Source organism: Mauremys mutica, chromosome 11 (assembly GCF_020497125.1).
Source record: "Mauremys mutica isolate MM-2020 ecotype Southern chromosome 11, ASM2049712v1, whole genome shotgun sequence".
NCBI lineage: Eukaryota > Metazoa > Chordata > Testudines > Geoemydidae > Mauremys > Mauremys mutica.
In genome coordinates this window covers 52,070,335-52,087,991 of record NC_059082.1, presented here as the reverse complement: position 1 = coordinate 52,087,991, position 17,657 = coordinate 52,070,335, and the positions used below count along the sequence as shown (strand labels likewise).

General features: G+C 53.0%; 1 protein-coding gene across 4 annotated transcripts in view; it reads left to right on the top strand.

Moving 5' to 3' along the window:
• Positions 1-17,657, top strand: part of LOC123343878 (glucagon receptor-like) — a 32,009-nt gene that overhangs the window by 5,846 nt on the left and 8,506 nt on the right. For 2 of the 4 annotated variants that reach the window (XM_044979374.1, XM_044979373.1), the window contains exons 2-9: positions 3,635-3,796; positions 4,166-4,262; positions 6,080-6,187; positions 13,686-13,807; positions 14,503-14,609; positions 15,005-15,161; positions 16,289-16,448; positions 17,182-17,242. In XM_044979374.1, the coding sequence (XP_044835309.1) occupies positions 3,719-3,796; positions 4,166-4,262; positions 6,080-6,187; positions 13,686-13,807; positions 14,503-14,609; positions 15,005-15,161; positions 16,289-16,448; positions 17,182-17,242 (890 nt within the window). In that variant the 5' untranslated portion in view covers positions 3,635-3,718. Of the gene's footprint in view, positions 1-3,634; positions 3,797-3,992; positions 4,052-4,165; positions 4,263-5,052; positions 5,181-6,079; positions 6,188-13,685; positions 13,808-14,502; positions 14,610-15,004; positions 15,162-16,288; positions 16,449-17,181; positions 17,243-17,657 lie in introns of those variants that run through there. The other 2 variants (XM_044979375.1, XM_044979376.1) reach the window with 2 other exon arrangements.

The window sequence follows — 17,657 nt, the reverse complement described above, 5'->3', positions numbered from 1 at the left end:
AGCAGGACACACCGTTACATTGCTTTGTGCCCTGCTGATTGCAAAGGGGTTTCTCTGGCAGGGAGGCTGAGTGCAGACTCACTGGTTAGCTCACCAGCCCCCTGGCTGTTTGGCTGCAGCTCAGTGCTCTTGGGACACCTGCACGGCTGCACCCTATGCTACGTGTCCCCTTCACTGGGCCAGCATCCCAGGGGACATTGCCCCTAACCACTCGGGGGCTGCAGCGGGAGCTAGCACTGCAAGGGTTAAGAGCAGCTGGTGTTCAGATCAAAGTGGGGAGCTGCTTGTGCCTTAACAATGGCCTGAGAGCCGTTTAACACCTTCTAGTCTGACACCAGACAGACACCCAGGCGTTGCAGCTGCTGTAATGTCACTGCTGAGCCTGGGCCCGCTCCAGGAGAGCGCTGGAGCTGTGGAGCTGCCCAAGAAGCTCTGGTGCCTCTGAGATGCCTCCTCCCACACCCACTCCGGCTGGGCCGGCAAAAGAGAGGGGAGAATTTGGTCTGTGGTGCAGATGTTTCCCTGAGCCTGCTGGTAGTGGTGCCTTAGCTCGCTCTAGTTATCAGAGACAGGGTGCCCCATTTCGCACCATGGCTGGCAGGAGCAAGAGCAGGGGCAGAAGGGATGGGTGGGCCCAGTGAATCCTCCCAGGCTGTGCCAAAGGGTGAGGAACAGTCCTGTGTCCATGCAACACTGCAGGAGGAGAGCAGCAGTCCTGGCTGGGCTGTGGGGAGGGGCGTCCCAGGCTGTGGTGCAGGATATCAGGATAGTCAGCATGGATTTGTCAAAAACCAATTGTGTCAGACAAACCTAATAGCTTTCTCTGACAGGATAGCAAGCCTTGTGAATGAGGGGGAAGCGGTAAATGTGGTGTATCTTACCTTTAGTAAGGTTTCTGATACTGTCTCACATAACCACCTCATAAACAAACTAGGGAAATACAACCTAGATGGAGCTGTTATAAGGTGGGCACATAACTCGCTGGAAAACCGTTCCCAGAGAAAAAACAACAAGGAGTCCTTGTGGCACCTTAGAGACTAACACATTTATTTGAGCATAAGCTTTCATGGGCTAAAACCCACTTCATTGGATGCATGAAGTGGAAAATACAGTAGGCAGGTATAAATACACACAAGGCCATCCCTAGCTATTTTGGTGCCCTACGCAGTCCCCCTGCAGGGGTGTGTGTGGCCCCAGGCCTCTGTGGCGGTGGGGGGTTGGCCCCAGGCCTCCATGGTGGGGCAGGAGCAGGCTTGTGGGGCAGGGGGGAAACTGCCCCCCAGCACGAGCTGGCGGAGCGTAGCGGATTGGGGACAGGTTGCTCCACTTACTGCTGCCCGGTGAGTGCAGGGCAGGCCCGACCCCACATTCATGGAGTGGCAGGAAGTGGAGTGACCTGGTCTCAGCCCACTTGGCTTTGCTCCCCTGGGTCCCAGCTTTGGGGCTTGGGTGCAGAGGGGAACCGCCCCCCCAGTACTCACTGGTGGCGCGGCTGGGAGCCGGCAGCGTTGAGCAGGCTGGGGCCAGATCACTCTACTTACCGCCACCCAGTGAGTGCAGGCCAAACCCCTGCTGCAGTCCTCAGGGAAAGGGGTGGAGTGGGGGCGGGGCTGGGGCAGAAAAGGAGTGGGAAGAGGCAGGGTGGGGGCAGAACAGGGGTCATATGGTCACACTGCACCTAATCTCGTAGAATCCACTGGACATTTCATGAGTTTTACTTTTTATTAGTGTCATTTGTGGTTTATAGATCCAAAATCCTTCAGGGATTGTCACAAATGAGTGTAACGTTCTTGACTGTGGGGTGTGCATTGGCTGAGCCTGGGGCAGGGGGCTGCATGCAGGAGTGAGGGGTGCAAGCTCTGGGAGGGAGTTTGGTGCAGGAGGGGGCTCCGGACTGGGGCAGAGTGTTGGGGTGCAGGAGGGGGTGTGAGGTGAAGGCTCCGGCTGGGAGGCGCTTACCACAGAAGGCTCCCAGTCAGTGGCGCAGCAGGGCTCAGGTAGGCTGCCTGCCTACCCTGGCACCACGTTGCTTCCGGAAGAAGCTGGCTGCTGGCACATCTCTGCGGCCCTAGGGGGAAGAGGGGCAGCAGGCCTCTGTGTACTGCCCACACCTGCAGTTCCTGGCCAATAGGAGCTGTGGGGACGGTGCTGGGGGCAGGGGCAGCACATGGAGCCACCTCACTCTCCCTTCCCCTACCCCCAGGGGCTGCACAGATGTGCCAGCAGCCAGCCGCTTCCGGGAGCAGCATGGGGACAGAGCAGGCAGGCAGCCTACCTGACTTTTAGTGGCCCAGAGATCACAATTGACTGGCAGAGGCTCCAGGATCAACAGGTTGGTGACCACTGATTTAGATAATGGCATAGAGAGCACACTTTAAAAGTTTGCGGATGATACCAAGCTGGGCAGGGTTGCAAGTGCTCTTGAGGATAAGATTAAAATTCAGAATGACCTGGACAAACTGGAGAAATGGTCTGAAGTAAATAGGATGAAATTCAATAAGGACAAATGCAAAGTACTGCACTTAGGAAGGAACAATCAGTTGCACACATACAAAATGGGAAATGACTGCCTAGGAAGGAGTACTGCAGAAAGGGATCTGGGGGTCATATGGACACAAGCTAAATGAGCATCAACACTGTAACGCTGTTGCAAAAAACTCGATCATTCTGGGATATATTAGCAGCAGTGTTGTAAGCAAGGCATGAGAAGTAATTCTTCCACTCTACTCTGCTGATTAGGCCTCAACTGCAGTGTTGTATCCAGTTCTGGGTGTCAGATTTCAGGAAAGATGTGGACAAATTGGAGAAAATCCAGAGAAGAGCAACAAAAATGATTAAATGTCTAGAAAACATGAGCTATGAGGGAAGATTGAAAAACCTGAGTTTGTTTAGTCTGGAGAAGAGAAGACTGAGAGGGGACATGATAACAGTTTTCAAATACGTAAAAGATTGTTACAAGGAGGAGGGAGAATTTTTTTTTTTAACCTCTGAGGATAGGACAAGAAGCAATGAGTTTAATCTGCAGCAAGGGCGGTTTAGGTTGGACATTAGGAAAAAACTTCCTGTCAGGGTGGTTAAGCACTGGAATAAATTGCCTAGGGAGGTTTTGGAATCTCCATCATTGGGGATTTTTAAGAGCAGGTTAGACAAACACCTGTCAGGGATGGTCTAGATAATACTTAGTCCTGCCATGAGTGCAGGGGACTGACTAGATGACCTCTTGAGGTCCCTGCCAGTCCTATGATTCTATGATTGCTGGGGGATGGGTGATATCCACATCCTACCTGTGCAACCTTGTGAAATGCTCTGTCCCTGCTGCCAGCTGGACTCAGGCGATCTGCCATGGCGTTGTGGGGAGACTCTGGCTCTGAGTGATGCCCCACATGGGCTGGGGCACCGGTTTGTCTTGACCCACCGCCGCTGCCCATGTTCTGGCTGGTCTCAGTTCTCTGTGGCAGTGATTAACCTTCCTATACGCACACTAGGATGGCTCTGCTCTCCTCCAGCTGTGACACAGGGAGAGAGGTCCAAGGGGCAAAGCACAGCTGCGGCCACGTTGCAACAGGCAAGCTTAGTGCTCCCCTGAGTCCTCTGCAAAATGATCGCTTCTACGCCCCTTCCCTCTCTCTTCCAGACACCCAGGGACCCCGGCTCGGCTCAGCGACCCTCGCACCTGGGCCAACAACTGGTCTCTCTCCCCCAGATCCAGCAGATAGCCATGAGAGGTGTGTTCTGCTCCTTGTACAGTTGGATGCTTGTTCACCTTGCCTGGATGTGCCTCCTTTCCTCCATGCAGGTAAGGGTGCATGCACCTGCCAGCAAGGCCGGCTCTAACTTTTTTGCCGCCCCAAGAAAAAAAAAGAGCGCCGCCCCGTCATAACACCCTCCCCGAGCACCGTGCCACCGAATCCCCCCCCGAGCGCCGTGCCGCCCAAGCCCCCGCCCCCCTCTACAGCTGTGCTGATGGCCTTCAATCCAGCCCCGCACCCACTGCCATTCCAGCCCTGGGCCCACCCACAGATCTAGCCTCTGCCTCGTGCTGCACACTGATGTGGCTGAGCGAGTGGGAAGGGGCTGCATTTTCCCTGGCGGTCCCTGTGCTCCAGGTAGGGCTGCCGGAGCCCTGGGCTGGTGCGAGATTCTAACCTGAGAGCTGTCCTCCCAGCACTGCAGAGCGAAAGTTCTGGAGAAGACCTTCGAGGAGTGGATGAGATACCGGGACGAGTGCTTGAAGAAGCTGGCAAATGAGCCATACCCCACAGGTAGGGCAGCCCGCAGGCGCAGTGCTGGCGGGGGTTGGAGACCATGTTTAAGCACAGTGGATTTACTGCCTATGGCCACATTCCCGCAGGGGCAGCTCCCTCCCAACGGGGGTTGTAAGGCTCTGCTTTCAGCTTAGACCAGCGATGGCCACAGTGAAATCTTGGGCTGGGGGACTGCGCACAGGCAGGCTGGAGCTGAGACCCTCGGCGCGTGCCTGCGCTTTTGCAAGTGCGGGAGAGAAACTCCCATAGGCCAGCCCTTTCCTGGGGATGAGGGCTAGGAGCTGGGATGTTTCAGGACACAACAGTCCCTGCAACTCTGCCCCCCCGCCCAACTGCCAGAGACTCCCCCACCATGGCTCATTAGTACCACCACCTGCAGTGCTGATTGCCTCATGGCCATTCCACTCCCTAGCCAGCCCCCGGCCTGCTGCCTGAGCTAAGAGCCACCTGCTGTGGCTGACTCACCAGCCTGCTCAAAAGCCCACCCTGACTAGCTATGTACGGCCCCCAATCTGTGTGACCATGGGCAGCATCTGCCTGGCTTGCACCGTGTTAGCCACCATCGATTCATTGTGACGCCACCGTGCAGAGGTGAAAGTAACTTAAAGGACTTACTGGTACGCCGGAATCCTGAGCGGGGGTGTGGCCTCAACCGGAAGAGGCGGGGCCTTTCATGATTTAAAGGCCCTGGGGCTCCGGCTGTGGCTGGGAGCCCCAAGGCCTTTAAATCACCCTGGAGCTACCAGCTGCAGAGGCGGCTGGGAGCCCCAGGGCTCAGGGGTGAATTAAAGTGCCTGGGGTTCTGGCTGCCATGGAGCGGCCTTTAAATCACTGCGGGAGCCCTGCCGCTGCTACTCCGGACCGGACCGGCTTACTTTCACCTCTGCCACCATGGCAACTGGCTGCATGTCCAAGGTGAGGCGACACAGAGCCTGTCTCATCGAAGGCTGAGAGGAGACGAGTCAGACACACAGGCAGAGGTTTGCAGAGAGTTCCTGGGGCACTTGGGTGGTGGATAGCGTGGCCCTGCAGTGTGGCACTTGGAACTCTGGGTGCTGAGAAGAAGCAAAGCCTGGCGCAGGGCTCCAGGAGACAACGCAGCTGGGCTGCCTGCTCCCTGGGAAATCCTATCCAGGGTCCAGGCCGACAGCCGGCACTCAGACTGGCACATGAGACAGCTGCCAAAGTCCCAGGCCCAGGTCAGTGTGAGGGTGGGCAGGATTCTGGGAGTTTGGCCATCACTAGGCAGTGCTGGGCTCTAGCCTTTGCATTGCAGTAGTACCTTGGGGCCCCAGTCAGAGGTGCTAGGTGCTGTGAGCAATGTACAGACCATGTAGGGCAGGTTCCCAGGGAGTGTGCACACAATTACTGAAGCTCACACTTTTAAAGCTAAGTCTCAACATTTTGATTCAAGGAGCTGCCAGTAGTAGCCTGGGTCACTGTGCCCATGAGAATGGCCAACAGGCTGGCAGCGCCCCACGAGGGCAGGTGAGCCGGCCCAGAGCTCAGGGAAGTCAGGGCCTAAGTGAGTTCCAGGACACTGGATCAGGCTCTCGCTGAGAGCAGCAGCTGCTGGCTGGGATGGCTGGAGAGCTGTTTGCAGCGTGGTTCTGGGTGGTGGCAGGTGGAGAGTTCCAGCCCACTGTGCAGAGCGAGGCGGCAGGGGAGGGGAATGAGGATGCTCTCCGCTAACAGGTGTGACCACCTGCAGTTCCTTGGGACAGGCTGTTAGCAGATGATGGGAATGGTGCAGACCAGGCACTGCGCAGACTGCCGGCCTCTTCCCTCCTGAGCTTTGCCTTTGTCCTTCAAAGGGCTCTACTGCAACCGGACGTTCGACATGTACGCCTGCTGGCCAGATGGGAGCCCAGGCAGCACCATCAACGTCTCCTGTCCTTTCTACCTGCCATGGTTCGAGAAAGGTAATGCCCTGGTGCCCTGCTCTGGAGTCTGCCATCTGACCCCACAGGGGGTCACAATCCTCTCCACTGTAGAGATGGGGAAACTGAGGCACACCGCAGGGAACTGACTTGCTCAGGGTCACAAGTCAGCAGCAGGGCTGTGAGTAGCACCCGGGGATCCACTTTCCCTAAACCCTCAGGGCCTTGCACACCTCAGGACATCACTCACCCCTGCAGAGTGGGTGTGAAACACGACCAGATCTCCCCTAGTGAAGTGTCTCACGCTTGCTGTGCACTGGTGAGTGACTGCACAAAGGGTTAGAATCAGGTGCCTGGCACCTCCGAAGAGGCACTCAACCCCGGGGCTGCAGGCTCACATGCAGAGGTGCCTTTTTGCTATCCTGCATATGGGGAGGGAGGCCTATCCCCTACACCCCCCACGCATGGGGCAGGAGAAGCCCCTCTCTATAGCGCTCCCCTCACCTGGATCAGCTTGCCCCATGGCTCTGTTGCCTTCATGGGCCACTCACCCAACCCAAACAGCTGCAAGCGATGGCCTGACAAACTGCACCAGGCCCTGTAGCCTCATCACCCAGGGTGAGTCTGCGAGGGATGGGAGAACAGCTTGGAAACAGGAGAATCCACCTGCCTCTGCAGCCAGAATCCCCTGCAAACAGGCCCTGTGCTGAGCCCCCAGTGCAAGGTAACCATCTCCCCCACACACACCCCTGACACTCTTGAGCATCTCTTCCTCTGCCAGCGGGACAACCAAGACACTGTACACAGTGAGAGAGGCTGGCATGAGGATGCTCCTGGCCTGACTCCAAGGGTCTCGAGGGCCATCCTGGCCTGGTGGCCTGATCTTACAGAGCCATGTGCTGGGCTGTGCTCATCCATTCCATGCTGGGAGAAGCATCTGAATATTGCAGTGGTGCTGTCAGCCCTTTGGGGCTCCTCCATCACTGTAGAGCAGGGGTTGGCAACCTTTCAGAAGTGGTGTGCCGAATCTTCATTTATTCACTCTAATTTAAGGCTTCATGTGCCAGTAATACATTTTAACATTTTTAGAAGGTCTCTTTCTACAAGTCTATAATATATAACTAAACCATTGTTGTATATAAAGTAAATAAGGTTTTTAAATGTTTAAGAAGCTTCATTTAAAATTGTCATCCCCTCACAGTTCCTTTTTGGGTCAGGACCCCTACAATTACAACACCGTGAAATTTCAGATTTAAATAGCTGAAATCATGAAATTTCATATTTTAAAAATCCTATGGCCATGAAATTTACCAAAATGGACAGTGAATTTGGTAGGGCCTTATCCATGTGGCTCCAGCTGCAGCTGTTGCTCTTCCCACCCCGCAGTGGCGCAGGCTGGTCTCTACATCCAACTGAACTTCTAGCATCTGACTGGATGCTGCCAGGTTCTCTTTTTGACCAGACATTCTGGTCAAAAACCAGATACCTGGCAACCCTGTGCCAGTGGCTGGCTTATTATACACATTATAAGCCCCCCCCCCACACACACTTTTTAAATTATTTACTACACAACTTACAAAACCAATAAGAATAGCTGGTAATGCATTTCCGATCGCAAATAACAGTAAAATGATGTAAAGAAGCACTCGGTCACTGTTACACTGTATAATCTTTTAAACATGTAGGTGGACATTGCTCCCATATAGAACCTCACAGTTCAAGCTCTGCAAAAGGGGATTCCGCCATCTGTGTTGCATTTTCAGGACCCACTTTTGGGTCAGACGGGTCATTCTGTGATTCTTCAACTATCTGTTCATGAGGTCTGTCTGCAATACTTGATATTGTGTCTGGAGGCTTCCCCTCCAGACTTCATTTTTCTCAGCTGACCCACGTGTTGGCACATAACTGTGCTGTCTCCCAGAATTACTGGGTAGGACCCTGGACCTTTAATGTCTTGAATGACCACTGGCATCCAGCTGGGACCAAAGGTTTTAGCATAAAGGACGTCACAGTAAAACTACATTTTTTAGCATATCTGCTGATTTTGTTTTTGCTGTATTTTCCCCACTAAGTATGGATGCATAAGGTCTAACCTTGACTTTAGTTTCCTTCCCATTAACATCTCCGCAGGGGACAGGCATGTAGTAGACTGCTGTATTATTTGAGAATTAATGAGACACTCTCATATCTATTGTACCCCCAGGTATTCTTTTAATACCCTCTTTAAATGTCTGAATTACCCATTTAGATAACCTATTTGAGAATGGACGTTGAGGTGCTGATGTAACTTGTGAATGCTGTTTTGCTTCATAAATCTTTCGAATTTCATCCTAGTAACATCTTCCATGATCTGATACAAGCATTTCAGGTAAATCATAGATCCTAAAACTGGTCCTTACTTTTTCTGTGGTGACTTCGCTAGGGGATGTATTCATGAGTTCCTACCCATCTGAAATGTGCACACACTAGTACTGAAAACAGTCTTCCCCAGGAATGGTCCAGAATAATCAATGTGTACTGTTTCCAAGGCTTCTCTGGCCAATACCAAGAATGGAGTGGAGTCACAGTAGAAGCTTTGCAACTCTCTTGACCAATTGAACAGGTTTGTACCCAACTCTCAATGTCTGTATCCATCTTTGGCCACCACAAATAAATCTGGGCTAATCCTTTCATTTGGTGATACCTGGGTGTGTCTGGTGGAGTTCACCCATTCATACATCACATCCTTGCTTTGGAATGAGGACCCGTAATACACACCCATCTTGCACACTACATTCACTATGTCACTTATAATGAGGTGTGAGCTCCTGATCAGCTTTGGTCTGGGACCATGTTCTAGCACAAACTCTCCAACTCTTGCGAGTACTGGATCTTCACCAGAGCTGATTTTACCTGTATACTGTCACTGGAGGCATATGGAGACAATGCCTTAGCAACACCCTCTCTTCACTTCTTTCTTTTTTGTCTCTCCAGTAAAGGCAAACAGGTTAAAGCATCTGCATTTCCAGCTTCTTACCAGCTTTGTACAAAACAGAATATTCATAGGCTCTTAATGTCACCGCCCTCCTCTGGATTCTGGGAGATGCCATTTGTGGCACAGCCTTTGTCTCATTAAACACCGAGAGAAGGGGGTTGTGATTGGTGCAGATTGTAAACCTACACCCTCATATATATTTGTGAAACTTCTGCACCCCAAAGATAAGAGCTAATCCTTCTCAATCTAGCTGTGAATAATTCTGTTCAGCAGAAGACAGAGTCCGGGATACAAATCCAATTGATTGCTCTGATCCATCTACCATCTGGTGAACTAAAACGGCTTCAATTCCATAAAGAGATGCCTCATAAGTCAAGAACGTTTTTTTTGGCAGCTTGATAATGGACCAGGACTTCTGAGTACCGCAGCTCTGATATATGCCTAAGTACAGAGGCATACTGAATTCCTTTGACTTTCTCACTGGGTGTAGTCCCGGGGCATCCACGTTATATCCCAAGCATATCACTTCATGTACCAGGAAGGAAGACTGATCCCTTTTTAGGCACACACCTGCTTTCATTAGCCCGTTTAGCACTTCTGCTAAATGTTGTAACTATGTTATGTCAGTGGTATCTGGCATTAGTATGCCATCCAAATAAACTGCCTGCTGTGGGGTACACTCACTGCTGTGGTGCCTCCTTGTGGCTACATATGGGGGGTTAGTTCTCATCCAGTCTGGTGCCCCCCTTCCATTGCTCATTTGCTAGCTCTGCAATCTCTCTCTCTGGACTTGGGGTGCTCCCTCTTCATGACTCGACCCTCTGGCCAGGTCACTATAGTCCTCCCTTTCCAGGGTATCAAAGTCCCACTGGACCAACTGTCTCAGGCAGTCTTCTGATCCACTGCCAAGTCTGTGCCACTTTCCTAGTGGCTGGCAGGGGAACCCAGGCCTGCCCACTACTCCAGGTTCCAGCCCAGGGGCCCTATGCCCAGCAACTGCAGTCTTTTCACCCTCCAACCTGTTGCCATGCCTTGGCCTCTTTCCTAACTCTTTTCTCTATTTTCTGGCCCATCTCCACTCCCCATGGTTACTTCACCCCTCTCGGCTTCTTGCCTGAGTTTGCAGTCCAAGGCAGGATCCCGGGGCCTACTCCCCCTAGAACTCCTTTGTACCTAGCCAGCTCCCCTCCTCTCTAGGGAGTGACTGCAGAGCTCCTTCCTGCTGGCCACCTCCAACCACCAACTTCCTCCCTTTATAAGCCTAGCTCAACTCTTCTCCCAGCTAGGTTTCATCAGTCATTAGGCCTTATCAGTCCCTGGCTCTCCTCCACGTGCCACCTCTAAGGATAGTTGGCCACTTCACCTGTTCAGGCTTGTGGGGGTGGACACCCCATCCCAAACCACATGTGGAACTCCCTGAATCAATCCCTCCACGCTTCTCTGGAAAACAGCAGGTGCTGAGGATACCCCAAAAGGAAACTGATTATTTTTAAACAGGCCTTTGTGAATATTTACAGTGTCTTAGTGCTTTGGCCTGGAAGAAGAGTCCATCTGTTGATAGGCATGGCTCATGTCTAATATGGCTCCTGATAAAACTGCAAACAGATCCTCAGGCTTTGGAATTGAGTACTGTTCTAATTGTGAGACCCTATTTACAGGCAATTTACAGTTCCCATCTGGCTTTAACACTGGTGCTATTGGTGCAGCCCATTCAGAAAACTTTCTCGATCCACGATGCTAAAAGCCAATGGAAACGACACCAGCACTCACTGGTTCAAATTCTGGGATGCTTGTGATGTCCCAAACAAAGACCTGATGGAATGCCTTCCCCATTGGCAGCAGACTGTGCTCAACCTCATGCGGACAACACGCGGAAGATGTGTCTATCTCCTTCACTGATGGAAAAATCAAAGAATCACTGAATTGTAACTGTGGTGAGGAACAAACCATGCAACACATTATGGACAACTGTCCCATTCCCGGTTTTGGTGGTGGCACAAGGGGGGATCCACCTGGCTCAAAGCATTAGAATGGCTTTCGATTCGCCCGATTCGGTTATAATCCCAGACTGTTGCTTTTCGAATGCCATACAAAAGAAGAACAGGCTCAATAATACCAGTTGCCACTAGTTTTTTTTAATTAAATTTCAACTTTTTGTTTCATAACAGAGGGTACAGACCTGGGTTTGAAATAACAAGGTGTGACATTTATGTAGATTTTTAGCAGTCATGCCTTTTAAGGTGCCCCGTTCATCTTTAAATACTCCTTATATGTATTTAAAACAGTTTCCTGAACTAGATCATCTTCTGATTTCAAGTGATGCACTTTTTCCTTCCAGTCCAGTGAAAGGTCATCCAACCATCCTCGACTGAGCAACTTTGAGTCAGGGCCTTCAGTCACGAGCAATGGTGGATGCCTTATTTGGCTCTGGTGGGAAACCTTTGCATTGATGGCTCCCAGTAGCTTTATTGCTTCTCCAGTGTTTCATTGTATCCCATGTTTCTGCACTGGAGATAGTTTGCTATCTTTCCACGAGGTCTCACATGCTTCTTGGCTCATAATAGTCATGCTACATCCCGTATTTGAGTTCATTGAGTGCATTTCCCCTCCACTTACAGTCAGCCCAATATGAATGGGATCTACACCTCTACCCCAATATAAAGCGACCTGATATAACACGAATTTGGATATAACGCAGTAAAGCAGTGCTCCGGGGTGGGGTGGGGTGGGGGCTGCGCACTCCGATGGATCAAAGCAAGTTCGATATAATGCGGTTTCACCTAAAACGCGGTAAGATTTTTTGGCTCCCGAGGACAGGGTTATATCGAGGTAGAGGTGTACTTTAGGAATATTTGTTTCAGTTATACTATAGATAGGATAAGTCACTTCCTCCTCTTCTTTCACTGCTTTCCCTCTTCAGTACATGAAAGGTACTCTGGCTATGAGGCTGCTTTTCATCATGGTTTTATGCCTCTGCTTGCTTGGTTTTATTTTGACACGGTCTTCTAACATGCCCAGTCAATCTGTAAATGCAACATTTTTTATGTTTAAATCTGCAGACATTTGGGGTGTGTTTGCCTCCACAATAACACTTCCTGCTACTGATAGGATCGCTTTCCCTGGCAATTTTGTGCACAGTACCTTGTGTTTCCTGAGTGCTCTTCTGAAGGCTTCTGTGACTTGTGTTTGTAAATCCTATACGTTTTTCTTTGCAGATTCCATAGCCTGGGCTGATTTCAGAGCTGTTTCAAATTGTAACTGTGTCCAGACAGTAATCTCCTTTGCATTCTGTCATCATTAATGCCACAAACTAATCTGTCTCTTGGCATTTGGGTCAGAGTTACACCATAATTGCAATCTTGAGGGAGCCTCCTCAGTCCCGCCACAAATTCTCCTACTGTCTCCCCCGATTTCCTTGACCGAGAGTTAAACTTAAATTGTTCTCCTGTTTCACTGGCTGTTGGGTTGAAATAGTTTTTTAACAGATTTACGAGCTCATCAAAAGTTTCATCTCCAGGCTTTTTGGGGGTTAACAGGCCCCTACACTGCTGAATGTGATCACTTTCTGCTTACCGTCATCTGTCATAGCATTAGCAGTGACAAAATAAGATAATGTTTTGCAGTATTCTGCCCAAGTTTGAGAATTAAATGGTGAAATGGTCCCAAAGGTTGCAGCCATTTCCCTGGTGTTTGTGAGGATACTAAGGCACATACTAACGCACACTTTCCTCACTGAGGGGTCGGCTCCACCTCATCACCATAGATTGTAGCTTAAACCAGTGGTTCTCAAAGCCAGTCCGCCGCTTGTGCAGGGAAAGCCCCTGATGGGCTGGGCCGGTTTGTTTACCTGCCAGGGTCTGCAGGTTTGGCCAATTGCAGCTCCCATGGGCTGAGGTTCACCGCTCCAGGCCAGTGGGGGCTGCGGGAAGGGCGGCCTGCACATCCCTCGGCCCATGCCACTTCCTGTAGCCCCCATTGGCCTGCAGCGGCGAACTGCGGCCAGTGGGAGCTGTGATTGGCCGAACCTGCAGACGTGGCAGGTAAACAAACCGGTCCGGCCCACCACCACCCTGAACAAGCAGTGGACCGGCTTTGAGAACCACTGGCTTAAACCAAATGTACTCCAACTTCTTGGAGTATTAATGGTCTCTTTAGTCAGCCAACACTCATCTATCCTGGCAATAGCTCCACAGTTGCCAACAATGTACAACACAACCCTAGAACAGCCACACATGTCCTTCTTTAACTGTCTGCCTATTCCCCTGACTTCTTCGCCAAGCCTGAAGCAGAGCTCTGTGGAGCTGGAAAGCTTGTCTCTCTCACTAACAGAAGTTGGTCCAGTAAAATATACCCTCTCACCTACCTTGTCTCGCTAATATCTGAGATCAACATGGCTACAACACTGCAGACATACTCCCCTTAGAGGCCGGTTTATTATACACATTATAACTGTCCCCAGGATTGCCAGTTGTGGGGAGCCTGGGGGATCAGGCTTTTGTCTGAGGGGGGACCCCAGGGGAAGGCAGTCAGCCTGAAAGGTGACCCTGGTGTGCTCTGTGTCTGCAGTGAAATACGGGCTAGTGAGCCGCAAGTGCGGGCTGGATGGGCAGTGGGTGATGGTGAACGGCACGCAGCCATGGAGGGACTACTCCCAGTGCGAGGAGGAGATGGAGTCCACCATGGAGGAGGTGAGGCTGCTGCGCCTGAAGGGTGGGGGGTGCTCCCAGCTCTGTCCATGCCAGCCCCCTGACATCCCAGTGGCGTGTGCTGGGGCCAAGCCAGGCCTGGCCTGGGAGTGTTGGTGTTGGGGAATGGGACACAGGAGCCTGAAACAAGAGGGATAGGTGGTGGCAGGGTGTAATAACGCACAGGAGGAGGGGAGGGGGGAGGGGCGTGTTATAACACCTGGTGGGGGAGGGGAGAGCATTCAGAAATAGAGTTCAATGTAAACACAGGTGCACAGCTCCCTCCCTATCTCTGCTCAGTCACATGCTGCCTCCCCCTTCTTGGGGTGCTGAACCCCACTCCCTGCTCTCCCCTCCCCGACAAATCCCATTGTCTGGCTGGGGCTGGAGTGGTCACAGCTTCCCACTGAGCCCCTCAGCCCCACTCCCAAATCATTGTGGAGGCCATTCAGAGGCCCTCGCCAGCTGGGGAGCTCAGGACTCAGCTCCCTGGGGTGGGGAGGGTGTGAGGTCAGGCCTCAGCAGCCCAGGTACATGGCTGAGCTGGGGCCAGGGACCCAAGCCCACTGTCCCACAGGACTCTGTTTCAGCAGGGCTAGTGCGTCCCCTGGTGGGTGCTCAGAGTGCGGGGCAGCCAGTGGGGGCGGGGGTGGCAGAACTGACTGTCTGCCTCACCGGGTCCCCTTTGCCCATGCCAGGAAGGGGCCCGTCAGCTGATGGTGAGTTTCAAGGTGCTCTACACGGTGGGATACTCGCTGTCGCTCCTGGCGCTGGTCTCCGCCCTGCTCATCCTCACCATCTTCAGGTAGGGCCTGAGCCTGGGGCACGGGTGCTGTGTGTGCTGCACTGGCAGGGCGTGCGGCGGGGCTCTCCAGCGGGACAGGGTGGAGGGGAGGGATGATCCTGTGCTGGGCACTGTGCCCAGTGCTGCGGCAACTGACTCTAGCATTGCAGGCATTACAGTGCCTCCTGCTGGGGCAAGCAGGCAGTGCATGAGCTGTGAGCTTGGCACAGCCAGCCCTTCTGCCTCTTTCCCTAATCCTGCTTGGAGAGGGGCGGATGGCAGTAGCTGAGCGCTCCCCCGGCCTGCAGTGCCTGCTGCAGGAGAGGCTCAGCTGCTCTTGCCCTTTCCCGGGGAGAAGGTCCATTCTTTTCCCTCAGCTCTCCAGTGCTGAAAGCCGTCTCTCTCTCTGGGCCTAGGAAACTCCGCTGCACCCGCAACTACATACACGCAAACCTCTTTGCCTCCTTTGGGCTGCGGGCCATCTCGGTGATTGTCAAAGACGCGCTGCTGGAGAAGCGGTGGGGCATGGAAATCCTGCATGTGTCTGACTGGGAAGCGCTGCTGAGCAACGAGGCAAGCCCACCAAGAAACCAAATTCTCCTTGGGTGGGGGTAGAATCTAACTTCCAATGCCTGCGCCCCCCTCCCTGGCTAGCCATGGTGGCTACCTGCTGTGCCCAGGTCCATAGCCTGACAGCTGGGCAGGGAGGCTTGACTTGGGGCTGGGGATGCGATCCCTGGGTGCTGGTGTATCTGAGTGCAGGTCAGCGCTCAGATCCACGAGCATCCAGGAATCGCACCCCCAGCCCCAACCACTAGGTGGACCTGGGAGCACTCAGAAGGACCCTCTGGGCGGGTGCATCTATTGGCTCAGCCGGAGGGGGGTTCTGCCAATCTCTCACCGGTGAATTTTTTGAAGCTATTGAGGATCCTAAATCACACACATATTGTGGTGCTGAGCTTAAAAACCTCCACCCAACAAAGCAGGGGAAATCAGCCTCTCCTTCACTGGCCTACCACAACCTGAGTTGATGGAGCTCTTCCCCCTTCTACGGGGTGGGGCAGCCCAGTGGCTGGAGCACCGGCCTGGCACTCAGGAGACTTGGGTTCTCTCCCTGGCTTTGCTAATGGGTGATCTCGGGCACATCATGTTCCCTCTGTGCCTCAGTTTCCACATCTGTAAAATGGGGGTCATGATAGAAAAGTGCCATAGAACCACCTGCTGCCCCTGCAAATGCTTCCTACACCCTATCACTGAGCCAAGTGATAACGTTTCCCCTGCTGGTCAAGATCCGCTGTGCTTTCCCTCCTGTCTCTCCCCAATAGCCTGCCTGGCCGTGTCTCTGACAGGATGAGAGTGGGGCACTTTGCTCTGGGAGATGAAGCCCTGGATGTGAACAGGATCACCAGAGCAAAGCAGCAGGGGAGAGCGCCCTCCAGTGGGGTGAAGTAGCCTGGATCTCCCTGCGACTCCTGGTCACATCCATGTTAGCCTACCCAGCGGCGGGCTGTGCCTGGTGTCATGGAGGGCACAGAGTGTGCTGGTTAATGGACACTCCCTGGTGGAATAGACAGTGCTCTAGGCATATACCAACGGGCTGCACTTCTAGTCCCAGGTCCCCAGCTTAGAGCATCCTAGTCTCCTCTTCCCGCACAGTCACTTTCTCTCTCTCTCTCTCTCTCTGGGGCTCCTCTCCACAGGCTGCAGTTGGCTGCCGGGTGGCTCAAGTCATGATGCAATACTGCATTCTAGCCAATCACTACTGGTTTCTGGTGGAAGCTGTCTACCTGTACAAACTTCTGATTGGAGCGGTGTTTTCTGAGAAGAACTACTACATGCTCTACCTGTACCTAGGCTGGGGTGAGAAGAAGAATGGGAGTGTGAATGGCGGCCTGGGCGTGCATGGGTGTGTGGGGGTGTGTGTGTACATGAGGAGGCAGCGTGGTGAGGGTGTGGGCCTGAGGTGTGGGTAGGTAGTGTGGGGATGCATATGTCATGGGTGAGTTGGGTGTGTGCCTGTGGTGTGGTCATGTAGCATGTGGGGGCCTGGGTGGGCAGGGGTCTGGGGGTACATGTGTATAGTGTTTGCTGAAGTGAGTACTAGAATTACAGAGGACATATCGGGGAGCACAGGGGGATGTGGGGCACTCCAAGAGGGCAGAGACTCTGCCAAGTGGGCAAGTAGCCACCAGGTTCCCCACCTGGGCAACTTGGCAATGGACTGACACCCAAGTGATTTCCATTTGGTTCTACGTGCCCATCAGACAGCAGCTCATGCCCCTAAAGCAGGATCACTGCTCACAGCTGATAGTGCCTCACCAGGAGGGTTAATAACTTAGTGACATGGATGAGTGGTGACCCCTAGTGGTGCATACATGACACAGGAAACCCTCACTAGGTGGGGAAAGTGGAGGATTGGGGTCGTGGCCTGTCCTCAGTCCCCCAGGGATGAGAATCCCCCGGAGGGCAGGGGCAGGTCCCTTCTTGGATCAGGGAGAGGAGAGGGGGTAGGACACCCCCTCAGTTTGTGAGAGCTGCTGTCTCAGCTCAGGCAGGTGCTTGGTCTTCACAGGGTTTGCTGTGTGACTTGCAGGAACCCCCGTGGTGTTCGTGGTGCCATGGCTGGCGGCCAAATACCTGAAGGAGAATGCAGAGTAAGTGCAGATGCTCCTCACTCTGCTCCCCCAGCAAGCCAGGCTCCGTGCTTCGCGCTACCTGGGTTCTAGTACGGCACAGCCATGGGAAAGGCAGGGAGAGCTCTTCCACTGAAACCAATGTGCATTGACTGCTGGGGAGAGAGGCATCCGATTCCTCCACTGCCATGGCCCACCCTGGCCCTGGTGTGACTCCCCTAGGGGTGAGGGAAGAGCTCAGCCTCCAGGGCTTGGTCAGTGCTTGGCCTCCCTGGTGGGGCAGGGCTGGTCATGAGTAGGGTGACCAGACAGCAAGTGTGAAAAATTGGGACGGGGGTGGGGGTAATAGGAGCCTATATAAGAAAAATACCCCAAAATAGGGACTGTCCCTATAAAATCGGGACATCTGGTCACCCTAGTCATGAGTGCTGTGCTT